Source organism: Cervus elaphus, chromosome 8 (assembly GCF_910594005.1).
Source record: "Cervus elaphus chromosome 8, mCerEla1.1, whole genome shotgun sequence".
Classification (NCBI taxonomy): domain Eukaryota; kingdom Metazoa; phylum Chordata; class Mammalia; order Artiodactyla; family Cervidae; genus Cervus; species Cervus elaphus.
Window position 1 is genome coordinate 3,048,490 of NC_057822.1, and position 26,933 is coordinate 3,075,422.

General features: G+C 51.1%; 1 protein-coding gene across 4 annotated transcripts in view; it reads right to left on the bottom strand.

Annotated features, from left to right (window-relative positions):
* Window positions 1–12,150, bottom strand: part of CAPZB (capping actin protein of muscle Z-line subunit beta) — a 138,261-nt gene extending 126,111 nt beyond the window's left edge. For 2 of the 4 annotated variants that reach the window (XM_043909009.1, XM_043909008.1), the window contains exon 1: window positions 12,000–12,150. In XM_043909009.1, the coding sequence (XP_043764944.1) occupies window positions 12,000–12,002 (3 nt within the window). In that variant the 5' untranslated portion in view covers window positions 12,003–12,150. Of the gene's footprint in view, window positions 1–10,354; window positions 10,508–11,999 lie in introns of those variants that run through there. The other 2 variants (XM_043909007.1, XM_043909006.1) reach the window with 2 other exon arrangements.
* Between the last annotated feature and the right edge of the window lie 14,783 nt (window positions 12,151–26,933).

The following is a 26,933-nucleotide window of genomic DNA, read 5'->3' on the forward strand; positions in this document are numbered from 1 at the left end:
GAGCTGCAGAGGCTTAAAAACTGCTGAAGGACACGTGGCAGATCTTCAGAGGACAGAACCCATACGTGAAAAGGCACCCTTGGGCCAGCCTCCAGTGGGTGCTGCGGGCAGGATGCTGTCATCAGAAGGACGGAGTTTAAAGGCCATCCCTGCCCCTGACTAGCTGTGTGATCCGGTACCAGGTTCATCTTAACCCTCGAGGCCTCCATCTTCACAACCGCACAGCAGGGGCAGGACCAGGGCCCCGGGGACATGACAGAAGGCGGTGCCCACAACGCTCAGCACAGAGGCCGACCTCGTGCAGGTCCCCGCGTGATACACCCTCTGAGCCAGCACACGGGGGACTGCCGGCCGGGGGGCCAGCTCTGCGGACGCCGGGGGTCACCAGGACACCAGCATCTTAGATTTCGGGCACTCCTCAGCACAGGGATTTCTCCAGTCATCCAGTTCTCTTCCCACTGGACCAGTGGTAATTTGCAAGATGAAAGATGAGATTCCTAGAGATAACAAGGCGTCACCATACGAGGCTTGAGCTACAGCACTGACGTGTATTATTCTTATTTATTCCTCTGAGAAGAGGAGGAGATTATGTCCATTTCACTGATGAGGAAAAGTTGAGGCTCAGAGTAAGCAGGTAGTTCGAGCTCACACCGTCCCCGAGAAGCCAGATCCAGGGGTCTCCTTCCACTCTACTACACCAGGCTGCCTTCCAACAATCATTTTTCCCTCCATTTTCTTTTATTGTGCCTCTCTTATACTCCTAAACCCCAACAATTCACACACCTTAAAATCAAACACACGTCCTTAAAAATCAAACCTGAAAGCCCCAAGGCAGTGAAGTCTGGCAGGTCTGCAGAAGTTCACGAATGCAACACTGCTTAATGGCAGCTGAGAGTCCCTGCGAAAACCTGCCACCTTCAGAAAAGGAGAAAATGGATCAGAACATCCGGGGCGGGGGGGGGGGGGCGAGGCCCACTGATAGGCACCCTGCCCTGCTCCCCTCGGAGGCTCTGGGCGCTGCACGTAACTGGCACCCCAGAGGTGGCCACTCATGCCGAGAAAGAAAAAAGAAATTAAGCCATTTTCCAAAAGAGTGACTTATGTTACGACCTGGAACAAAAGGACCATTTCCAGCAACCTGCTCATGGAGAGGCAGGTGCATGCTCTGTAAGGCCCATGCTAACAAGGGTGTGTTTCCAGTGAGCTCTGGGAGAAGGAACGCCTTCTCTGGGAGACTAACAATAACACAGAGTTCAAACTTCTTCCAACACAAAGCAGAGGGAGTTTCCACATTTCAAACCTCTTTTGGCTCTAACAGCACGCCAAAAATCCGTGTCACTGATGATAATGCAGTATTATTAGTAATAGTAGTTAATGTCATCCTGTGTGTGGCTTTACACGCATTAACTCATGTAATCCTCATAAAATCCATCAGAAATAGATACTCTTATTCCCACCATTTCATTGTGAGACAAAGAAACTGAGGCAGAGAATGAAGGAAGCTGCCCAAGGCCGCAGGTTCAGACCGGGACTTCGGCGGTCCGGCTCCAGAACCTGCCCCCTGATGCCCTGGACTCTGGAATCAAGCCTGCCTCCAACTCCAAGGACAGTCGGCTGTGTGACTCTGGGCCAAGTGCTCAACGCCCCCCACGTGCAGAGCTGCAGCAAATACCGACAGCGTCAGGGTCCCCCTTCCCACCTGGCCCCGATCCCCCACCACTGGACCCCCAGACAGTCTTCAGCACCAGGAGACCCAACCCCATGGGGGACCCCGCTCGGCTCCTTCCATTCCCGTCATTCCCACCTGAAGTGACAGTGACCGACAAGGAGCCCAGCACTGCTGCCCTGAGAAGCCAGGTGAGGCCAAGGGCTTAGGTCCCATCGGAGATCTGGGCACGTGCTGGGAAGCCTCACTCTGCAAGTGCCCTGCCTCTTGTCTGGTCTGTTATAGGCTGAACCACATGAAATGCGTGCATTTGGCCATATCTGACCTAGGAAAATGGCAAGTTCCCAGGTGGCACTGTGGTAAAGAAGCTCCCTGCCCATGCAGGAGATGCAAGAGATACAGGTTCGATCCCTGGGTCAGGAAGATCCCCTGGAGGAGGAAATGGCAATCCACTCCAATATTCTTGCCTGGAGAATTCCATGGGCAGAGGAGCCCGGTGGGCTACAGCTCACAGGATCGCAGAGTCTGACACGACTGAGCGACTTGAGCACGCATGCAGTTCAAACGGGCTTCGCAGGTGGCTCAGAGGGTAAAGAACCTGCCTGCAACGCAGGAGACGCAGGAGACATGGGTTTGATTCCTGGGTGGGGAAAATGCCCTGGAGGAGGGCCCAGCAACCCACTCCAGTGTTCTTGCCTGGAGAATCCCATGGACAGAGGAGCCTGGTGGGCTACAGCCCATGGGTCGCATAGTCAGACTCAACTGAGCACGCACGCACATGTTTCAAGTCAACGGGCGGGGGGCACTTACGTTCATATAGGACCTACTAGACATTCACCCATTCAACACGAAAACGTGGCCGTGTGCCAGGGACAGTGGACCATGGTGACCACACGCAGCTCTGAGCTGAGGAATAGGCATTTGTCTTCCCTCCCAAGGACAAGAAACAGAAGGTATCAGGCATCACGAGGGTAACCAGCTCACCCTGCTCAAGGTCAGACAACTACTAAAACAGCATGGTCCTTCCCCGCAGGTCCCCAGGCACCGCGACCCGGTCTTTGGTGCCCAGGCTGGGCTGGGCCTCATGGGGAAGAGCCCAGGTGCCCTCAGCGACCAGGACGTGCACACCGACAGAACGACGGGCAGCACTGCCCGGAACGCCCAGGTGCCCCTAAGAAGGGCAGACGAGACGCACCTACCGCCTGAAGGCTCAGCAGGCACCTTTCTGAAAACAGACCACGGCTCAGGAGGTCCCAGCGGCGTTCATTCTCAACACCCTGAACTCAAGGGCCCTCCGAACATTTTTTTTTTTTTAAGTATTCACTTATTCAGCCACGTCAGGTCTGAGTAGCAGCCCGTGGATTCAACAGTTGAGTCACGTGGGATCTTCCACTGCAGCGCGCGGACTCGAGTGGCAGTGCTCAGGCTCAGGAGCTCCGCAGCACCTGGGATCCTGGTCACCCCCCCGCCCCCCAGGGCTGGAACCCGAATCCCCCGCATTGCAAGGCAGACTGTTAGCCACCGGGCCACCCGGGAAGTCCCAACTCTCAACTTCTAACCTAAACTCAGACTTCTTCAGCCACCGTGGCGGGACCTGCAGGTGAGCCCCGCGGCCCCCAGTTCCTCATCTATAAAATAAACATCCTGGTGGGTCCACGCGTGAGACAGGCAGGACCACAGAACTCACCAGACAGGAGTGGGATGGGCTGGATCCGAATGCTGGCTCTGGCACTAACTAGCCAGGCCCCTTAGGCAAATTACTAAAGTTTTCTGAGCTTTGTCTGCACAACACCGGGCTGGGGCTGAGAGAATTAGAGTGAGTAGCTGTGCACCCAGAAGAAACCAGGGCAGAGGGGGGTGGTTCTGTGACTGATAGAGGGAGACCTGATGACGCACGGGAGCGACCCTGCACCTCCACTTCCTGTTCCCCAAGACCAAGTCAGAGGCCTCAAAAGCCTGGACTATCGGGGCGCCACACCCCCTACGGCTGCAAGAGATTCTGAGACAGGAGCTGTCTGGAGGAGGGAACAGAAGGAAGCAAGGACGACACACATCAGAAAATCTCAAAGCGAGACTTCCCTGGTGGTCCAGGGGTTAAGACTCCGCCTTCCAACGCAGGGGACGCGGGTTTCACCCCTGGCCAGGAAACTAAGATTCCGCCTTTGCCGCGTGATGTGGCAAAAAGAAAAGACACTCACAGAGCCAAGTGCCTGGAGCGGCAGCCCGGCCGCTGCTGCGTTCTCCGCGTCCAGCCCCGCGAACCGCGCTGACCAAGCCGCGCGCAGCGGAGAAGCAAGGGGTAACAGAAAACGGAGCCTCAGGTCAGACCGGGACAAACCCAAAAGGAGCTCCCCCAGGGGCCACAGGGTCTTAGACCAGACTTCCCCGCAGGAGTGCGGCGGGTAAAAAGCTCGTCCTCCAAGCTCCTGGGCCCAGAACCGCACGTGGGAGGCCCGTCCAGGTGAAATCAGATGCACCTCCTCAGGGCCAAAGACTCATGGAGACAGCTCAAGCGGCAGCGGGCCCTGTGAGCAGGCCACACCCGGCCTGCCTGCCTCTCTCGTGGCCACTGACAAGGGGGAGAGAGCCCCTGGCACCTCCAAGGGGACCCTGCTTGTCCTGGACCCCGGCAGAAAGGGAACGTGCAAAAGCACTTTGACAGGACCCTCACTTTTTACATAAAGATACTGCACTGAGTACCTGTAGCGAGTCTCCGCCCAAATCTTACGGAAACCTCTGAGACACTAAGTCCAGGCAATGCTAAACTAACACTGATTTCCAAGCAGATCCTAACTCAGAACGGTCCTGCCGAGTTCCATGCTAGAAGAGGAAGCTTTGCGGAGCGGTTTAAGCCATGGGTGGAGACGGTTGGGCCGAGCCAGTGGACACGCGCGCTTGCGACCTGCGGTGCGGTAAGAGCTTCACGGCCAGAAAGCACAGGGCTGGAGGCCCTTCTGATCGCCGGCCGAAGTCAAGGGCCTCTGCCTCTCTGGGGTCCCAGCAGAACCGGGGCCCACTACCACTTTGCTCCCAGGCGGCCTGGAGGTTAAGTGAAACACCACCTCTTAGCCATCGATGTTAGTAAAATAATCAGTCCTGCTGTACTGACAGGGTACGGGGCACCTTCTACCCTTTCCACATGCAAACTCACTCAATCCTCACAATAACCGCCATGGGGCAGGTGGAGGTAGCAGCCAGGGCTGCGGCCTTGGAAGAAACAGTTGCAGAGGAAGGTTCCTCTCACAGGTGTTCAGGGCTGTCTGAAATGGGGTGGGGGTGGGGGGCAGGGAGAAGGGACCAGGTGATGCCTCTGCACCGATGCCCGGGTCAGGCACAATCTCAGACCCGCCTGTTTTCACCTGCCTCTTCCGCTTAAGAGTCACCTTCTCGGAGGTCTGACTACTGGGTGAACATCCAGGGAATGAACGGCCTGATGAAAAACATCACGAGTGACAGAGGCACCAGGTACCCAGAGCTCGGGCCCTAGGGGCTGATGGGCGAGGTGATGAGGGGGACGTGAGGGTCACACAGGCTGAGCGGGACTCGGTGCCACCGCAGAGGCAGGGAGGACTGGGCGGCTGGGTCCCTGGGCTAACCAGACCGAAACCCCAGTTCAGGCATGAGAAGGATATCAAGGCTTTGCAGACACCACTATCTAGGATTTAAACTGCCCAGAAATAGCTGTTGGGTCAGTGATAAAGCATCCTGTCCAAATGCTTGAACAGGGCAGCTCCAGGACAGGTTTCCCGCAGCCCAGACGTGATCAATCACGACGGCTCACGGCTTTCCTATCTTCATCTTTCTTTTTTTTTTCTTTTTTTTTTTCCTATCTTCATCTTTCTCACCCATCCCTTCCTTTTCCCTCCCCACAGCCCCTCGGTGGCCGGGACCCTGAGAACCTTGCAGGCTGATGCTTGTAAACGCCTCCCTCCCGGCTGCACACCACCGCCAGATGCCTCTTCCTAAAATACCACGACTCTGCCAGCCTCCTCCAATTTCCACCTGCCCTGTCAAAAATCTAACTTGGCTCCACGCTGTCCCAGATCAAATGCAAACTCCTTAGCTTAGCAACTCAGGCGCCCCACAACTCCCTCCCGAGCCGAGGCTCCCCCACCCCGGCTGTGCAGTCTGCAGTTGGCCCCCAAACTTGCCAGGGGACCGTCACCCCGACCTCCGCTCTTGCTCCAGGCCCCGGCACCCCACCCCATCTTCTCCGCCTGGTCATGGCCTCTCCGGGCCGCACCCCACCCCGTCCCCACCAAGGCTGCCTGGTGTGGTCAGCAGGGTATAGAGCAGGCAGTGGACCGCGAGGCAAGCCCAAAAGGATGGGAAGACGCGTGACCCGCTGAGTCTCTCCTTCTACTACTTCCTTCCTGCTGCACTCAGCTTTCTGGATGCACCCGGCCTCCCCTCCTGGACCCGAGCGTGGGGATCCGGGCGATTCGTGTCCTTGCCGTGGCGGGCACCAGACAAGGCAGGCGATGAAGGCAGCGACCACGTGCTGTGCGCCAAGCGCATCACAATATTTACCTCTTTCTCCCAGGACCCCCAGAAAATGCCTCGCTCTGCCCGTTGAGGGAGAGTAGGATCCTCACTTCAGACACATACTGAGTTGCAGAAACAGGACTCCTCACCCACCTGCCGAACCCGAGCCAACGTTCTGGGGAGCAGCCCCCTCTCAGCGCCCACCTCTCATTCACTCCGCATCTATGAAGCGCTCACCAAGGGCCAGGAGGCCCACGCAAGGTATGGGTGGTTGGTGGGAACCAGACAGACAGGGTGCCTGCCCTCAAGGAGCTCACAGGTGTAGCAGAGGGCAAGGACTCCGTTCATGGGGGGCTCCACCGGGCACAGACCAGGTATCTGCAGCCCGAGACGCGGCCTCAGGCCACAGCAGTGCCTGGTACGTGGTATCTCCACCTCTGCGGTGGAGCAGAGCCTCAGGCCCTGCCAGCGACATGCTTTGCTCAAGACACAGCCCAAAACCAAACAAACTTCACATCTGCCTTCACCAGGCTGGAAGGCGTGGAGGAAAGGGGTCTACCTAGGAAACCAGAAAAGCTGGTTCCTCCACTTAGTAGCTACGGACAGATGAACCGCTCAGCCCTTTGACGCTCATCTGTTAAATGGTGACAGCAATATTCACGATGCATATTAACTATGTGCCGGATGTTGTTCAAAGCACTTGAAGAGCATTCTCATTTAATCCTCATAGAAGCCGTACGAGGAGGTACTGTTATCCCGAGGCTGTCTGGCTCTTGTCTTAACTTTTTTGCACGCGATGCTGCCTACCTCCTAAGGGTGGACCTTCCTGGTGGGGTTGTTGGAAGTGGGCCAGAGCTCCGCAGTGGGCAAGCCTCCACCTCCTCACCCCAGAGAGCTGATCTCTGAAAGCCTAGATTCAGAAATGGCATGGCTCTTGCTGATTTTTTTTTTTTTTTTTTTAATTTGGCTGCACCAGGATCTTAGTTGCAGCTCTTGGGATCTTGAATCTTCGTTGCAGTGCACACGATCTTTAGTTGTGGTGTGTGGCTCAGCTGACAAAGAATCTGCCTGCAATGTGGGAGACCTGGGTTCAATCGCTGGATTGGGAAAATCCCCTGGAGAAGGAAAAAGGCTACCCACTCCAGTATTCTGGCCTGAAGAATTCCATGGACGCAAAGAGTCTGATACGACTGAACAACTTTCACTTCACAATCTCTTAGCTGCAGCACGTGGAATCTACCTCTCTGACCAGAGATGGAACCCAGGCCCCCTGCATTGGGAGTGTGAGTCTTAGCCACTGAACCACCAGCCGGGTCTCTTGCTGGTCTTAACATGGGTGATCCTGCACACTTTGGATGTCCATGCCCCACTCTCTCACTGGCGGGATCCACCACAAGGAGAAATGGGACCAGAGTCTGTACTGGGGTCCCTGCTGCTCGCCGTTTCTTAGAACCGAGTGAATGTTCAGCACAGGGGATGGGTGGACCCACACCCGAGTCCCAGACCCACCACTCACACCAGTCACTCAACCTCTCCAGGGTCTATCCTGGGATGAGGCAAGACCCAAGTCAGGTTTCTGGATGACGGCAGATCCTCAATCAGCAGTCACCACCCAGAAGAGAAGGGCTGGACTTCCATGGCACAAGGTTACCTTCCCCGCTGGGAAAGCATCCCATCTGCAGGGACAGACCGTGGGGGCAGTGCTGCCTCAAAGGCGGGAGCACACCCCAAGGCCAGGGCTGAAGCCTGGCACAAGCTCCAACTTTCTCTTAAGTCTCCCACATCACCTCACGCAGTTATATTAAACAAGGCTCTGCTTCCTTAAACTCCAGGTAAGAGTGACATGCCTCCTGGCCAAGCAATGCAAGCTGTGAAGGCGTGGACCCTGGCTGTCCTGTTCACTGTACAATCTTGTCCCCAGCACACAGAACAAACAGCACAGAGAAAGCCCCTCCTACATATGCTGTGTACGGTGTATTCATCTTACCTATTAGCTGCCAGCACCTCCTCACACCCCACTCTCTGCCTGATGGAGTGCATCCCTGTCTAAGAAGGCTCAGTGTTCCAAGGACCTGCCCAGCCACCATTTCCCTGTGTGGTCAGTCATCTGTCCCCTCCCCTCCCCCAAGGAACGTAAGAGAATAGGACTTCCGGGTTATACACAGGAATATCTGCTTTCAATCAGATGATTTAGCATCTCCCTAACCTCAAGCCAACCGATCAGTCGTGGGCTACGTTTGTGAAGGACTCCACCGAAGAACAGCCAGCTGGGCTGAAATGAACAAGGCTGTATATACCTGTGGGGTCTGAGCTGTGCACCTCACCCACAGCAGGAGACCAGCCGAGACACCAGCAGCACTGTTCCACCTGTTTCTCCTCTCCTCTCCTGTCAGCCCAAACCACGCGGGAGCTGGAGGGACAACTTCCGAGGGGGCCCGGCCCATCCCTGCAAGCTGCAGCCCCACAACCCAGCACCAGAATCCTAACTCTAAATGAACACTAGTTCCTACGTTAGAAGTTAGAGCTGGGCAAGGAAAAGTGCTCTGAAACTATAAAGCACTTACAATAGTGAGATTATTACCTGCTAAGAGACTGCAAAGAAATTCTATTTGCCTATGCATTTGTAACTGATGCCAACAAAAATCATGGCATTTTCTCCAAAGTCCAAAGTATTTTAGATTCTCAAACTGCTATTTCCTTCTAAGTTAGATAACTGAGAACTAGCTGGTTTCTCTACCATCAAACCTACTGAAAATAAAAAACACAGTGGTCTTAATTCATTTACCTATTATGCAACCCCATACCACCATTTCTGCCCTATCCCAACTGGTCTATGTTGGTTTATTAGTCAGAATATTCAAGCAGGGAAGAAACTGAATAAGCAGTCAGAAATTACCTACAAGCCTAGGGGGATACTAAGAACAAGTTATTAAGGCCCTGAGTATGAAATCCAAATGGCTAAGTTCAAGACACGCCCCAAAAGGGAACACTCCAAGCTATTTCCTTCAATGCCAGGTACCGTTCTAGGCCCCAGGGATACAGACAAGCAAAACAAAAGACAAAACTCCCTGCCCTGAGAGAGTTCACGTCAAAAAAGCCTGCATCACCGCATTACTGTTTCACTATGAAATGGCATCCCCGTGCAAAGGACCAGAACCGCGTCAGCAGCCAATAAGAGCTGCTCCCCGCTCCCCATTTCTGAGTGACCATCCTCAGTGTTTTCTACACAGTGTCCTTCGCATCCTCAACACACAAGCAGCCTGGGACAATGGGAAGGATGCAGTTAGAGCCTTCTGTCAACTAAACAGCATCTTTAGTAAATCATTCCACTGTCTGAACCTCAGCTTCTTCACCTGTAAAATGGGGACAGCAACTGCCTCACAAAGCCCTGTGTGGGTTAAGGGCCTGGCACCTAGCAGCCCCACCCACCCTTCCAGAAATGTAGGCCTTTTCCCGCCACTGCTTCCATGATCCTTTCAGATTATCCAAGTAAGACCCAAATACAGGAAGTTCAGAAGCCTCAAGTATCATCCAGTCCCTTCTGGGTCATTACAGGCATCCTTCCATCACCTCTGGGGCTCAGGCCAAGGTAAGATGCTCCCCACTGCACCCGACCCCCACACAGCCAGAGATGCTGCCGTGAGCAGGTCCGCTGGCCACGCCAGCCCTCCTCCCTGCTTCTGCCCTAACAGCAAATGTACAAAGCCTCCCTCCGAGTCCTCACCCAAAACTGTCCTGGAGAAGTCCTTCCCCACCCAGGCCTGGGGTTGGGCCACCTCCCCTGCAGTCCGATGCTATCAGAGAAGGCCAATCACAAAGGCCACATTTTTCATCACTACCATACAGGAAGGTGTTAAGAAAAAAACGAGCTGCTCTGAATTAGTCACCCTAGTTCAGCAGCAACATCTCTTCCTTAAACAAGGAACCGAGAGCCTCAAAACCCTTGGGGCCCAAAGTCCACATGCAAACATCTGCCTGCCCCTGGCCTGAGCACTCAGTCCACTCGCCCAAGCTTCCTTGGCCACTTGAAGCAGAAGCCCTCTGGCCCTTCCACCCTGGGTGCTGGGCCTGCCCCGCAAGAAGGTTCCAAAAGTGGAGGGCTGGCCGATGGGGGGCCTAGGTGAAACCTCAGGCCAGTCAGAGTGCCGAGTTGCTGCCTTCATTACCAAAACAAACAGCAGAGGGGAGCCAGCGGCGGCTCACCTGGTCCGAGGCACCTCCATAATCTGCAGTTCCAACCTTCACGAGTTGACAGTTGAGGGGGAAAGGGAGGCTGCGTCTGCAGGGGTGCATCGTGTCCGGGCCGTCTGCTGGCCTCGGAGCCCGGGGGGACCACCCAAAGGCGGCGGCCTCACAAGGGCGATTGTGCGCTCAGCCCCGGCCCGCGGCTCCCCCGCCCTCTCCCCTCGGCTAGCGTGCACACCCCGGGCGACCTGCGGACCCCGGCAGAGCGCTCCGCCAGCCCCGCGCCCCGCGGCGCCCAGGCGGCAGTTGCCTGGGAGGGCCCCGCGGGGCGCCGCGCTGCCTTCCGCGTACACGGATGCCCGCCCTGCCCTCGCCCGCTCGCTGCCAGGAGGAGCACCGCGTAACCCCGGGATCGCGTCCCCACCCGGGCCGAGGGGCGCCTCTCGTTTCCCACGGGCGGCAAGGAGGGCGCGCCCCGGGCGGAGGTGAGGGGACCACCTGGGTCGGGGGCAGGGCGGGCAGCGGGGGCCCCCGGTCTGGGGGGCCAAGCCCAGGACAGAGTGGGGCTGACGCAGGCCGAGCGATGAGAAGTCCGGGGAAGGGGGACGGCGGGCACGGAGAGGGTGACGTCCGGGCGGGGGCCCGGGGCGCAGGAGTGCGGTCCAGACTTGAGACCGAGGGAGGAGACGAGCCAGGCTGAGGCCGCGGAGCGGAGGGGAGCAAATGTGGGCTGAAGCCATGGAGAAGGGGTGAACAGGGGTCCGGACTGAGGCCATGGAGAAGGGGGGACGGGGGGACAGAGGCCGTGGAGAAGGGGGGACGGGGGGACAGAGGCCATGGAGAAAGGGGCAGAGGCCACGGAGAAGGGGCGAGTGGGGGGTCCGGACAGAGGCCACGGAGAAGGGGGGACCGGGGGACAGAGGCCATGGAGAAGGGGAGAGAGGGGAGACAGAGGCCATGGAGAAGGGGCAGAGGCCATGGAGAAGGGGGAATAGGGGGTCCGGACAGAGGCCATGGAGAAGGGGGAGAGGGGGACTGAGGCCATGGAGAAGGGGGCAGAGGCCACGGAGAAGCTGCGAGTGGGGGGTCCGGACAGAGGCCACAGAGAAGGGGCGATCCGGACAGAGGCCATGGAGAAGGGGGGAGAGGGGAGACAGAAGCCATGGAGAAGGGGGGAATAGGGGGTCCGGACAGAGGCCATGGAGAAGGGGGAAATGGGGGGTCCGGACAGAGGCCATGGAGAGAGGAGACGCGGGGACAGAGGCCTAGCCTGGGCCGGAGGAGGAAGAAGCGACGGCCCAGCTTGGGCCGAAGGGACAGGGGATGGGGGCCTATGCCGGGGGAAACAGGGACCACGCCTGGGTCTCCGAAGGGGGTGCCCGGCCAGGACCATGGGTCCAGGAGGGTCTGGGCCGGGCTACGGGGGAGCGCAGCCTGGACTCGGACGTGGAGTCCAGCTGGAAGCAGGGGCTGGGGCCGGGGTCGCCCCCAGCCGGGTCCCCTCCCGAGCTGGCTGGCGGCGAGGAGGGGGGGGTCCCCCCGGGCTCCGGGCGCGCCCCTCCCCCACCCGGGGAGCCCACCCTCCGCGGGCCGGGCCGGGCGGCGGGAGGGGTCCGAGCCCCGGCGGGGCCCCGGGCCGGGGCGGGGGCCATCGGGCCTTTACCATGGCGGCGGCGGCGGCGGCGGCGCTCCCGGTCCCGGCGTCTGTGGCTCTCCCCCCCGCAGCAGGGCCCGGCGCTTCCACTTCCCCGGGTGCCCGAGAGTGAACATCCGGGTCAGAGCCCCCTCCCCCCGCGCCGAGCCGCCGCCGCCGCCGCCTTCCTTCCTTCCCCGCCCCGGCCCGGCCCGGGCCCGCCCCCCACGCAGCCGGCTCTCGGCCAATGAGCGCGCAAGGCCTCGGCGATCGCCAAGTATGGAGCGCGGCGCGGGGGGGCGGGGCACCGAACCCGGAAGCGAGGGGCGGGCCCTGAGGAGGGCGGGGCCCGCGAAGGGGCGGGGCCTGCGGGTGGGGATGCGGAAGGCGCTGGGACCCCGATCGGTCAGCAGCCACCCCCACCCCCACCCCGCTGCACGCTCTCGCCCCTGCGGCGCGCCCGGAACTGGTGCGGCCCGCGGGGCAGGCCTGGCCCGGGGACGCGGCGGGGCGCGCGATCCCCGAGTGCAACCCCCGAACTGCCGCTTTTTGCTGCGTGTGGGACCTGCAGCCAGTCGCTGCGACAACGGGGCCTCTGGCCACGTTCCTCTCTGAGTAGCCAGCAGCACACACCGAGCCTGGGGTGCAGCCCCGAAGATCGCAGGGGTGAACGGGACCTAACGATCCCTGCTCCGAGGATGCTATCAGCACCACCCAGGCAGAAATGAGAAAATCCGGCTTGAGAAACGTCACATGTTAAAAGGAGCTCCCGCCCATTTGCCCAGGGGGCTGCCTCATTCCACACAGGGACTCAAATTTTCTTTTCTCTTCGCTCAACAAGTATTTATGCTAGATCTAGAAGTCAGGAGGCCTGGGACGCTAGCCCTGTAGTAATAACTGTCTTCCCTAGCTTACTCTCTCTCTCTTTTGTAAGATGCAAATCAGGCCACTGGTGAGGGGATTGTAAACTACAAAACATTGTACAAATGACAGGAATGGGCACCACCAGCCAGGCCATGACAGCCCACCCCGTCCTCCGGTATAGCTCACAGTCAAGTAAAAACTACCACTGGCATTGAAAGGAACACAGATAAGTCCCCCAAGCATGATTCAGACCTGTATTAGGAGGATTCAGACAAGGGTGTGGCGTTTAGGAATTTTCTCTTGGTATTTATTGAGCATCTACTGTGTACCAAGCCCTGCTCTAGGCTCTTAAGGATAGAGCAATGGACAAGACCCTCCCTGTTGCAGGATTTAAACAAGGGAGGGGAGACAATTAGGTACTAAGTAAAAATGGAGATGTGGAGGAAAATCAGAGTGAGGGAACCAGCAGCAGATTAGCCAAAGTGGGGCCGAGGAAGGCCTAACTTTTTTTAAAACTAATTTTTATTGCAGGAGGCCTGGGTTCCATCCCTGGGTCAGGAAAATTCCCTTGGAGAAGGGAATGGCTACGCACTCCAGTATGCTTGCCTGGAGAATCCCATGGACAGAGGTGGGCTACAGTCCATGGGGTCACAAAGGGTCAGACAAGACTGAGCGACCAACACTTCATAGTTGCTTTACAATGCTGTGATATATACTGTACGGCAAAGTGAATCAGCTGTACGTATACATATATCCCTTCTTTTGTGGATTTCTGGAAGGCCTAACATTTGATCAGGGGGAGGGACGAGGAACAGCAAGGGCACAGACCAAATGAGGACAGGCCCTGGTGTGTCTGTGGCACAAGGAGGTGGAGATGGATGGCTCGGATTGAACACAGGGAGAGAGGCAAGAGCTGAGTGAGGTCAGAGAGGTGCAGGGCAGGGACAGGATCTGTCCTGGGCTTTCAAGGGATCGGGAGACTGCTGTGTTCTGAATGGACTGTAGGGGGACTAGGGCTGTTGGAAAGACCTTTCTGTATGAAAGGCATTTGTTATTTATTTCAAAAGCACTTATATGGGACTTCCTGTGTGATGGGCGCTCTTACGCACTCTACAAATAATAACTCGTTTAATCCTCATAACAGAGGCCTGGAGAGGTAAACCCTAGGTCACAGGGCAGAGAGATGCAACTCTGGGCATGAGAAGAAAAGAGTCAGGATGACGCTAAGATTTTCAGCTTGATCAGCACCAGAAGGATTTGCCATTTATTGATCTGTGGAGGATTGTGGGGGGGGCGGGGGAGCAGAAGTCTGGATATTTTGGTTTTCTTTTTCTTTTCGTTTTTGAGGAGCTGGCTAGTAAGAATCCGTTTGGGGCAAGTTATGTTTGAGTTGTCTTTCAGAGGTTTAAATAGAGATGTCAAGTAAATATGAAAGTTTGGAGTTGGTGATAAATTGATGAGAACTGTCAGCTAATAAATGATACTTTGAGGTATTTAAATGCAGAAGACACCTAGGTGAGCTCACTTAAGAGGTGAACATAGAGAGAAGTGAGTGAGCCTACACTCATGACCCCAGGTCTGATCACATCACTCTCCTTCTCAAAAAACTTAAGTTCACTCATACTAAGAGGGCCCAGAAACCAACCCAGAACTCAGGGACAGGTTAATCCATCCCTCTCATGTGGTCGCATTTCTGCTGCTTTTGACGAATCTGCTGCATTCTATCTGGCATCCTCAGTTTGCCTATAGCCCTATTCCCTCAACATTTCAACCTGCATTGGGGGGTCATCCTGGTGACCTTTGTCCCTCCTTTATTCTCTGCATCAGCTTGTCCTATTAACTGGCAGACTCTTTTGTGTTTCATAGCTCCTCAGACAGAATCCAGTCAACTCATCTCATTCAACTCATCTCATCTTTTAATGATGACAGCTAGTTGGGCAGGTCACTGGCTAGCTCCACAGACTGGCTGCCCACAGATCAGATCCCACCCCTTAACCAGTCATCGGTTGCTATGAACATGGGGGCATGTGGCATTAAAGAGCTACTTTTGAGGGGCTGTGGGTACGAGGCAAATTCCATCATTACTTTTAATACTGTTTCTTCTTTCCTCTTTCAAAAGCCCAATCTCATATCTTGTTCTTCCACCTGCCATCTCCTTTACCCGTCTCTTTTCTTCTTGGCCAACCCTGGTTAGACTCAGCTCTTCCCCTCCTCTCTGCCTGCATCAGAATATCTGAACATTGATGGAAAATTAAAAGTGACAGGCGTCATTTTAAGTCAATGTCCACTAGTTTCAAATGAGCCCTCAATCCTGCCTAGCCTTCCTACTATATTTTCCTGCTGTATTCAGTTCCCACACTCTACGAGGACGATTTTTCAGTCTTCTTCCTTTGTCCCTTTCTCATCTTTCACTCTAAGCAGATGAGCTGGTCTCTTACTTCACAGACGTGATGGAGTTAGACAGAAACCTCCTCTACCAAAAATTCTGCATCTTCCCCATGTTCTCTTCCTTCCCTGATTTTTAAATTGAAGTTGCTCCTTGGAAGAAAAACTTGACAAAGCTAGACAGCGCATTAAAAAGCAGAGACATAACTTTGCTAACAAAGGTCCGTATAGTCAAAGCTATGGTTTTTTCCAGTAGTCATGTACAGATGTGACATTTGGACCGTAAAAAAGGCTGAGCGCAGAAAAATTGATGCTTTTGAATGGTGGTGCTGGAGAAGAGTCTTGAGAGTCCCTTGGACTGCAAGGAGATCAACCCAGTCAATCCTAAAGGAAATCAACCCTGAATATTCATTAGAAGGACTGATGCTGAAGCTTAAGCATCATACTTTGGCCACCTGTTGTGAAGAGCTGGCTCATTGGAAAGACTCTGATGCTGGGAAAGGTTGAGGACAGGAGGAGAAGGGGGCAGCAAAGGATGAGATGGTTGGGTGACATCACCAACTCAATGGACATGAGTCTGAGTGTACCCTGGGAGATAGCAAAGGACAGGGAAGCTTGGTGTGCTGCAGACACGACTGAGCGACTGAACAACGACAGTTGATTTAGAATATTGTATTAGGGAGATCTTCTGGTGGCCTGGGAGTGAGGACTCCGCACTTCTACTACAAGGGGCTCGAGTTCAATCACTAGTCAGCGAACTAAGATACCAGAAGCCATGCAACATGGTCAAAAACAAAAAACAACAACAACAAAATATATTTTTTAGTTTCAGGTGCAGAGCAAACTGATTTATTTATACATACATATATATATGCTTTTTTCCAATTCTTTTCCTTTATAATTTAGTAGAAGATATTGAATATGGTTCCGAGTGCTTTTTTAAAAATTCATTTAAGTATAGTTACTTCACGGTATTGTGTTAATTATTGCTCTACTGCAAAGTGACTCAGATGGATGGATGTGTGTGTGTTTGTGTGTGTGTGTATACACACACACACACACATATATATACACACACACACACCCTTTTTCATATTCTTTTCCATTATGGTTTATCACAGGTTATTTTCCCCCAATTTTTTTGTTTGTTTTATTTTATTAATGTATAGTTGATTTACAATGTTGTGTTAGTTTTAGGTTTACAGCAAAGCAACTCAGTTTTATATCTGTCTGTCTACATATATACATGTATCTATACATATACAGATACATACATGTACATATGGGGCCTTCCCAGTGGCTCAGCGGAAAACAATCCACCTGCAATATAGGAAACTTGCAGGAGAAATGGGTTCGATCCCTGGGTTGGGAAGATCCCCTGGAGGAGGAAATGGCAACACACTCCAGTAGTCTTGCCTAGAAATTTCCGTGGGCAGAGGAACCCGGCCAGCTACAGTCCCTGGGGCCGCAAAGAGTCGGACGTGACTGATCAGTTGAGGAAACAACAGACAACATCAGACGCGTGGAAAGGGCATCACCCAGAAGTGTGCCCGCCGTGGTTTCTTTCTTCCTTCAATTAGGTCTCCACAGCTGGAACTGCTGGATTAATAAATGCACAGTTGTTGCAAGAGCTGAGACTTGTCTAAAATCATCTCTGATTTTAACAGGCTAGAGCCTGCTTCCTGAGTTGGGGATCTTCTCATTACTAACATTGGTTTTAGATGTTTTACTGTGTCTTTTGGAGACATAAGAGAACCCTAGAATTAGCCAGCTTTTAAGCCCTCGCTATACTGAATTCTGCAGACGAGGAGTTTACACCATATCCCTTGAACATCCTAACTCCATATATTAAAGTTTCAGTGGGATTCAGTTCAAGGATCTTTGTTACCAAGAGTCCCCAGGAGGGAAGCAATACCCACTGGTATTTCCATCTTCCCAATCATTCAGCTGACTTAGTGGTCTTTTCTACCACTCGACCCTCCCTTAACTTCAGGCATTTCGTTTGGGTGGAGTGGAGCCCATCCCCAGCTCCCGAGGACAGGAGCCTGATTGGCTGAAGCCAAAGTGTAGCCTGGATTTAGGGCTAGGCCGTTGACCTAATTCGAACCACAATGCTCCCTGCAGAACACCAAACTCTGCGTGAAGCCGGGGGATGGCCCATCAAGTAAATTTGAGAAATATAGAAAAAGAGATTCCTGCTTGGGGGAGTCTCTTTTTTTAAGAACCTCAGTTATTCCATCTCCCCCCAGATAGTCTTTTTATTTTTTAATTTTTAAATTAAAATTCTAAAAAATTTTTAAAAATATTTATTTATTGTTTATGGCTGTGCTGGGCCTTTGTCGCTGCACAGGCTTTTCTCTGACCGCGGTGCCCGGGGGCTTCTCGTCGTCACGGTCACAGGCTTCTGATCGCGGTGGCTTCTCTTGGTGCTACCCACGGGCTCTGGGGTGCGTGGGCTTCAGTAGCTGCGGCCCCGGGCTCTAGAGCTCAGCAGCTGTGGCTCACGGGCTTAGCTGCTTCTTGGCCTGTGGGTTCTTCCCGGATCAAGGATCCAGCCTGTGTCTCCTGCATTGGTAGGCGGATTATTTTTACCACGGCGCCACCACGGAAGCGCTCCCCAGGTTGTTGAATGATTCCCTCTCAACTGGATGATTACTGTGGTTTTAAACATGCCTAAATGTCTCATATGTTAAAAAAAAAAAAAAGAAAAAGCCTACATGGATTTCTCCAGCCCACCACCCTGTCTCCTGTCTTTCTCAGCTACCAAATTGTCAGTATGTCCTGTCTCCTACCTTCCCTTCTAGTCCATCACTCCTCCACAGAAATGACCCTCAGGTCACCAAACCTCCTTGTCAAAGCACACATGGCTGTGTTTCAATCCTCAACTCCTTGGACTCCCCAGTAATAACTGACAGTATTGGTCAATCATTTACAAAATTAAAAGATGCTTGCTCCTTTTTAAGGAAAAAAAGCTATGACCAACCTAGACAGCGTATTAAAAAGCAGAGACATCACTTTGCTGACAAAGTTCTGTCTAGTCAAAGCTATGGTTTTTCCAGTGGTCATGTATGGATGTGAGAGTTGGACTATGAAGAAAGCTGAGCACCGAAGAATTGCTGCTTTTGAACTGTGGTGTTGGAGAAGACTCTCGAGAGACCCCTGGACTGCAGGGAGATCCAACCAGTCCATCCTAAAGGAGATCAGACATGAGTATTCATTCGAAGGACTGATGAAGTTGAAACTCCAATACTTCGGCCACCCTGTGGGAAGAACTGACGCCTTGGAAAAGATCCCGATGCTGGGAAAGACTGAGGGCAGGAGGAGAAGGGGATGACAGAGGGTAAGACGGCTGGATGGCATCATTAACTCAATGGACATGAGTTTGAACAAGCTCTGGGAGTTGGTGATGGACGGGGAAGCCTGGTGTGCTGCAGTCCATGGAGTGACAGAGAGTCTGACACAACTGAGCAACTGAACTGAACTGACCTGAACTGGTCAGTCACTGCTTCCTCCTTTTATTTTTTTTTGCCACACCACACAGCTTGCAGAATCTCAGTTCCCTGACCTGGGATTGAACCCATGACCCAGTGGTGAAGGCACAGCATCCCAACTACTGGGCCACCAGGGAATTCTCACTTCTTCCTTCTTCCCTGACATCAGATAACTCTCCTGGTCTGTCCCACCTCTCTGACTGCTCCTTCACTGTTCTTTGCAGACTCATTCTCTCTACCCTCTAAGTGATGGGGTTCTCGCCTCCTCTGACCTTGTAGCTTCTCCTTAGACAATTTCATCCACACCCATGGCCTGAGTTACCAGCGGGCCTCAGTCATGAGCCCACCCCTGGGGCTGGCAGGATAGGGACCCCATAATGGAGGTGGGGGGGAACTATTTAAATGTAATGAGGGGGGACCAGGGTACTATTACCAAAAGAAGAAGAAAGGACGCTAAAGAGTAGAAACACAAAAGACCAGACGGTCATGACAAGCATGCATTCTGGGTAAGCTCATGCAAATGATCAAAACAGGCCCCTTTTAGGTCTTATAAATTTCTTATCATTGGAATCGTAAGCAGGACTGATTAGAGGTCCCCAAAATGCTGATTTCCTTTGAAGACAGAATATTACGTGGTTTGTAGGGGCAGCAGTCTTGGCTAGACAGCTTAGATCAACTTTTTCCAGCCCTCAGCAGCTTGAAAGTATATAGCAAGAAGCAGCGGTAGAGGGGGCGGGGGAAGGTAGACAGACTACTAGCACTCCAGTTTTTTTAAACACACCCCCAAGTCTTCAGCGCTGTGGGGATGCTCTGTCAGAGGGTTAGACATCATCTTCTCCGGGCTTTTGTTTTTGCTTTTCTAATAGGTACCTGGGAGAACTCACAGCTGCCTTCTGCTAGAGCAGAACTATTTGTATCCTGACCATCTGTGGGGTCTTGCTCAGAGTTAAAGCAAGTGGACCACATGTGGGCCAGCTGTTGGAGTTTTTATTGATATAGTGTAGTTGGGAGAATTTGCGTTTTGTTTATTAAGCTGGCCAGCCAGCCACCCACCAGGCTTGGGATGGCCTCAACAATTCACCTAAGGCTAACTCTTCAAACCCAGAAGAATGGTCACCTCCTCCTTCATGTAGTATTCTTTGCTGATCACCTCGAAAGCTGCATCTGGGGGCCTCCTTCTCTGTGTTCCCATGGAAACCCTGTTCTTAGGACACCTTTTCATTGGTAATTTGCCCCTACTACTCCCCGGGCTGCCTGAGGCAGACTCACATCAGTTAGAACGGATCTGGAATACGGTGCCCGTCAAGTGCGGAGCCAGGGAAACACTATTGAGAATGGAACCCTGGGTCCCCCACAACTCTTCCAAAACACTCATCCCTCATTCCAGTCAGACATAAAATGTTCTGAATGAGACCAAACCAGCTGCAGAACTGATGTAGGAGCCGAAAAAATGGCAAGACTTTTTCACTTGAAAACCAGTCAAGTGAAAGGCTAGATCAGCAGTCCCCAACCTTTTTGGCCCCAGGGACCAGTTTTGTGGAAGACAGTTTGTCCATGGACCCAGGTGGGCAGATGGTTTCAGGATGATTCAAGCGCATTGCATTCATTGTGCACTTTATTCCTATTATTACTGTATTGTGATATATAATGAAATAATTATACAGCTCACCATCATGCAGAATCACTAGGAGCCCTGAGCTTGTTTTCCTGCGACAAGATGGTCCCATCTGGGGGTGATGGGGAGCGGCTGTAAATAAAGGTGAAGTTTTGCTCACTCATCCACTGCTCACCTCCTGCCATTCAGCCTGGTTCTTAAGGGACCAGGGACCGGTACCAGTCCATGGCCTGGGGGTTGCGGACCCCTGGGCTAGATCAAAAGACCAGAGCCACAACCAATTGGGAGTAAAATATTTTAAAATACCATTTACCATAACACAAAACACAAAGTACTTAGGGATATTTAATGAAAGATCTGCAAATCCTGGGTACTCTGAAAACTAGGAAACATTGCTGAAGGAATTTAAGTGAAAGTGAAAGTCTCTCAGTCCTTTCCAACTCTTTGCCACCCCATGGAGTATACAGTCCGTGGAATTCTCCAGGCCAGAGTACTGGAATGGATAGCTGTTCCCTTCTCCAGAAGATCTTCCCAACCCAGGGATTGAACCCAGGTCTCCCACATTGCAGGTGGGTTCTTTATGAGCTGAGCTACCAGGGAAGCCCAGAGGGAAATTAAAGATCTAAATAAATAGATGTTGTACCCTATTCATGGATTGGAAGAAAATATTGTTACGATGTTCATTCTCCCCCAAATAATCCATAGATTCTATGCAATCCAATTCAAAATCCCAGCAAGGTTTTTTTTTTTTTTTTTGTAGAAATGAACAAGTTGATTTTAAAATGCATATGGAAATGCAAAGATCTTAGAATCTTGAAAAAGGAAAAAATTAGTTAAAGGACCTATATTATCTGATTTCAAGACTTACCATAAAGCTGCAGAAATCAAAACAGTGTGGCATTAGCATAAGAATAGACACAGAGATCAATGGAACAGACTAGTCCAAAAATAGACCTGCATATATACAGTCAGGTTTTTTCTTTCTTGTTTTTGGCCATGCTGGGAGGCTTGCAGGCTTGCAGGATCTTAGTTCCCTGACCAGGGATTGAACCCAGGTCCTCAGCAGTGGACGCACTGAGTTTCAATCAGTGGACTGCCAGGGAATTTCTAACAGTTAAAAAAATTTTTGCCAACAGTGCCAATGTAATTCAATGGGGAAGTAGCAGCATTTTAAACAAATGGTGCTAGAAATAAATCTTGACCCTTAGTGCACATAAACATTAACACAAAATGGATCATAGACATAAACATAAAAACTAAAACCATAAAACTTCTAGAAGAAAATGTGAGAGAAAATCGTCACAACATTGCATAGACCAAGGTTTTTTTAGGATACAGAAAGTGCAAACTAAAAAAAGAAAATAAATTGATAAATTTAATTTGGTTAAAACAAGAAAATTCTGTTTTTCCAAAATAACATTTTTTAAAAAAGGATTTCAGAGCCCTGTGAAGCATTATTTAAATTCATGTAGGATTTTTTAAAAATTTTGGAAAGAAAATAGTATTCTCTCCACTGCATAAGCTTCAATCTTTCTAAATAAACAAACACACGTATCAGCTTTATTTTTTGTTCAAGTGAACCAATGGCATGCAGAGCGTGAGAGGACCTTGGTTTCGGTCATTAACTCTTAGGCCCAGGCTAGACATACTGACCTGTTCATCTAAGGCAAACAACGCCACTGTGGTCAGAAGAACTCCACATTTTGACCAAAAAGGAAAGCAAAGGCCAAGGCAGAGAAGTGATGGCAAATATGTGGTCTGGTAGGTAAAGTAACTGTAAGCAGCACTAGTGGTCAAGAACCCGCCTCCCGGTACAGGAAACATAAGAGACATGGGTTCGATCCCTGGATTGGGACGATCACCTGGAGGAAGGCAAGGCAACCCACTGCAGTGTTCTTGCCCACGAAATCCCATAGACAGAAGCGTGGCGGCCTACGGTTCACAGAGTCACACAGAGCCAGACACGACTGAAGGGGTTTGGCTCCCAAGTCGGGAAAATGGATTCAAGTATAAAGGCAGGCAGACTGAGAGTCAAATGCAAAGGGGGACAAATGAAGGGCGTGTTGGAACAGGGTGATTTAGATGGAGGCCTAGAACGACACCAGCGAGGGGACTCATTTCTCGTATTCATTGTGCTGCTTTCTTTGTGACTTAAAACTGCCAGGGAAGATCAGACACACTTGATCTAAGATCCTGTAAGGTATGGCCCAGTTTAAAACCAACCTGAGAAGGATTTCCCTGGTGGTCCAGTGGCTAAGATTCTGCCCTCCCAATGCAAGGGGCCCAGGTTTGATCTCTGGCCAGGGAACTAGGTCTCAAATGACCTGAATAAAGGTCCTGCATGCCACAGCTAAGACCAAGCAGAGTCAAATAAATAAACATTTTATTTAAAAATACGTTAAAAAAAACCTAGGGCTTCCCTGGAGACACAGTGGTAAAGAATCCGCCTGCCAGTGTAGGAGACACGGGTTTGACCCCTGGCCCAGGAGGACCCCATGGAGCAGCTAAGCCTGTGCAGCACAGCTACGGAGTCTGTGCCCTGGAGCCCGGGAGCTGCAGCTCTCGAAGGCCCAGTGCTCTAGAGCCTGTGCTCTGCGGCAAGAGAAAGCACTGCCCTGAGAAGTCAAGAGAGTATCCCCTACTCACTGCAACTAGAGAAGAGCCTGTGTGACAGTGAAGACCCCGCACCACCAAATAAATAAATTTTTTAAAAAACCCACGTGGGAAAACTCTGATCACCAAGGAGTTCTGTCTGTCAGGCACCACTGCCTGGACAATGGGCAGGGCTGTTCCTTTGGGCTTTTATCTTGATCTTTATTTGTTCTCTGCCCCACACTGCTCATGATTGCTGTAGATATGTGGCAATGCCAGGCTACAGATTCACCTTTTCCATTTCCTCTTCCTGGGCACAAGAGCTCTACATTTCCTGGCCTCCCGTGAGTTAGATTGTGGTCATGTGTTTGGGCTTTAACAAATGGAATGTAGGGGGAAGTGATGTGGCCCATCTCCAGGTTTGCCCCTGGGGACCTGCCCCGTTCTCTCCCTCTTTCTGTTCATCAGCCAGCTGAAAGCAGGGGATACAAGAGAGGACTCCAAGATGGAGGAAGCCTGTATTCCATCCAGGAGCATCTACTGGAAACATACAGATTATGTCAAAGGGAAACAATAAACGTTTATTATAGTAAGCCACTAAGAACTGACGGTTGTTTCAGTAGCCAGCATTCCCCTGACTAATAAAGGTCTAAAAAGCTACTCATGACAGCTTCCGACATAGCAGGAAATGATTGGGATGATACATTTATAAGCAGGATTTCCATGAATGTGTTAAGCAGGATACCTCAAGTAGAGCCAATGAAGATGAACAAAGGTCCCATAACTACAGAGAGGGGAGCCAGGATATGAACAGAGTTGTCTGATCCAAAAAGCCTAAACTTTTTTCTCTCTGATCTGATTCTGTCTTGCAGTTTTAAGCTTTAAAGAAGTACTATGCTTTTTTCACCCCTTTTTTCACATTACCCCGAACAAAGAGGTGTTTAGATGTTTTGAGTGACGAGCATGATGAGGACAGACTCTAGGCTTCTGTGTAATTTACTCCCTGGCACGTTTGTGCTACATATTCCTGCAGCATGTCTACCACTTTCCACAAACCAGTGAGGTTGGCTATAATGACACCCTGTAATCCTCATTTTTATATCAACATCATCCCCAGGTACTCAGAGGAGGGCAACTAAAATTATTATTTTCTGCAGGATCAACCTAAATGTTTACCAGTCTGGTAAAAGATTTTGGGGACCATGCCATAGCGGTACCTGACTCTTCCTTCTCCTTCTACCCCTCCCTTCCTATCTCAACCATTTCCATCATAAACTGGGCTCCACACCTCTTCTAGTTAAAAAATTGCATCTTCTTTCTCCCTGCAGTGGTGAGAAAGAAGGTGACCTAACCTCCACATCCTAGTTTCCACTTCTGTAAAATGAGCATATGATACCTTGCATTGTTGTTATTGGGCGTGGCGTGCATGCCCAGTCATGTCTGACTCTTTGCAACCCCAGGCTCCTCTGTCCATGGAATTTTTCAGGCAAGAATACTGGAATGGGTTACCATTTCTTACTCTAGGGCATCTTATTGACCCCAAGTCTTCTGAGTCTTCTGCATTGGCAGGTGGATTCTTTACCACTGTGCCACCTGGGAAGCCCATACAATACATGCCACATACAATTGTCATGAGATTTAAATAAGATAGGCAATAAGCTGGTGGCACATGTGCTATTTTATTTTATGCATGATCCCTTCTCTTGCCCCCAACAATCCTCACTGTTGTTACTGAATATGAAATGATTCATGGTATTTTGAAAACACATTTGCTGGCCCTATTCCATTGATCGTATGTTTTATATGTGGTTATGTCAGCCTTGTATATATTTTAAAAATATTTATGTATTTGGCTGTGCTGGGTCTTCGTCGTGGCACACAGGATCTTTGATCTTTGTTGGGGCATGCAGGATCTTTAGTTGCAGCATATGGGATTTAGTTCCCTGACCAGGGATTGAACCAAGGCCTCCTGCATCAGGAGTGTGGAATCTTAGCCCCTGGACCACCAGGGAAGTCCCACCCTTGTACATCTTTGATGTGAAACTCTAAATAGGCAGAAAACCCATGGTTGGTTAATATTTATTGGCCCCATGTACCATGCAATTCGTTCATTATCTTCAACCATAATAAGAGATTGTTCAGCACTTTCTATCTTACGAGATTTATACAAGGAAGTTCTTGGAATAAGAGTCTGTTTCTGCCCATAAAGTCCATCAGAGGTGATTTTAAAAGGCATGTCAGCTTATTCTTCTTTAAAATAGTTTTTTAAACATCTGACTACAGAATTACATGCTCATTGTAAAAATTATAGATACAACACCCAAACCAGAAAATTACCTAAGGAATAATCACTGCTCATCTTTTTAGAACCTATCCTTCTAATCTTTTTCCTTTCCATGTACATGTTTTGCAAAAATGGGATCATATTGCATGCACATTTTTGTTACCTGCTTTTTTCCTACCTGAGAACACATCATGAATGTATTATATATTATTAAAGATTCTCCTGTGGTGTGATTTGTAATGCTGGCTTAGTATCTATCATATGTATAGATAGTGATTCTTTTAAAGCAATCCCCTTGTGCTGTGCTGTTTGATTTTTTCCATTCTTCCACCACTATTAGCAATGAACACCTTTGTATGAATTTCTCTGCTCACATTCCTAATGATTTTCTCAGAACCCATGAGTAAAAGTTTTCTTCACAGAAAGAGCACCCTGTCAAGGCTTTTCCTACCCATTGCCAAGTTTTCTATTAGATAAGTCCTATAAATTCACACTACCACCAGCAGTGTATGAGAATGCTATAATAAGGGCTGTTGGCCAAGATGATGATTATGAAAAAAAAATAATCAAGAAGATAAGTATTTGCTAAAGGCTCTCCCCACACCAGCTGTGTTTATTTGCTGAACTCTATAGTCATGTTCCTTGGAGCAAGCACTGAAGGTTCTTTAGACTTTTCGTTTATTTAGTGCCTCTTTCAACACTCTGAAACTTTGACCCAAGTTTTATCTGAAGGAAAGATTTTGGGTAAATACAGTTTCCAGTTTGGAAACTCAGCCCAAGTACTTCCATTGCTTGTCCCAGCATGGACCACCTCTGTGGTTTTAACTGCTGGGAATCAATCAGAAAGTACTGCTGTTGACTTGGAGCTGAGAACTGAAGTGCTTAGAAGAAATGAAAGAGTAGGTCTGGGGTGAAAAAGTCGTCTTTCAAGGTACAAAGGGAAACCAATAACCACCCAAGGGGTTGACGTTTCACTTGACCTGCTCTGATAATATCACTATGGTGATGTTCTCCATAAACAGTTGCATAAGAGCAAAAGATGAAAAAGAACGAGCAAGTTCCATCCAGGAGGTCTGGAGCTATTTTAGGGATCAAGGCAGTGTCATCTGGGGTAAATATGGAATGCAATGTCTGTTCTTTTAATAATCATCCCTTTCTTTTGTTAGGCTGAACAAACGCCTGGCACATCAGACGTTTGGGCCGAAAGCAGCGCTGACCTAGTGCCTTCAGGGCTCAGGAGAAAGCTCGGCCAAAGGAATGGAAATAATGGTTCATAACAGATGCTGGAACGATTCCTCTCACACCCCTGGCCTCTGAGACTCTCCTGAGCCTGATGTGGAGTCCAAGGGTGGAACAAGGGTGATGTTCTCGGGATGGGCTGGCCCGGTGGAGAGGCGGAGAGGGGGTCCCCAGGGCGCTGAGCTTAGCCGTCTACCCCGACCTGGATTCCTGGGCCAGAGCGGGTGGAGGCCACAGCCTGTCTCTGGGGCATCACCATCTGCTGCGGATGACATTGGCCGCTCCCACCCTCATGCTCTTCTCTTTGAACCCCTGACTCAGCGAGCCCCAGTCCAAAAAGCAGAAATAGCTATTTTTGCACCAAAAAAAAAAAAAAAGTCAGGCAATACACTTGCTGAACTCCTTCCTGACCCTGAAACTCTTACTCTTTGCACTTAACCCCTTGTTCTTCCCTTGTTCTCTCTGCTCTCTTCTCTGCTGTTAAATTGCTAGGT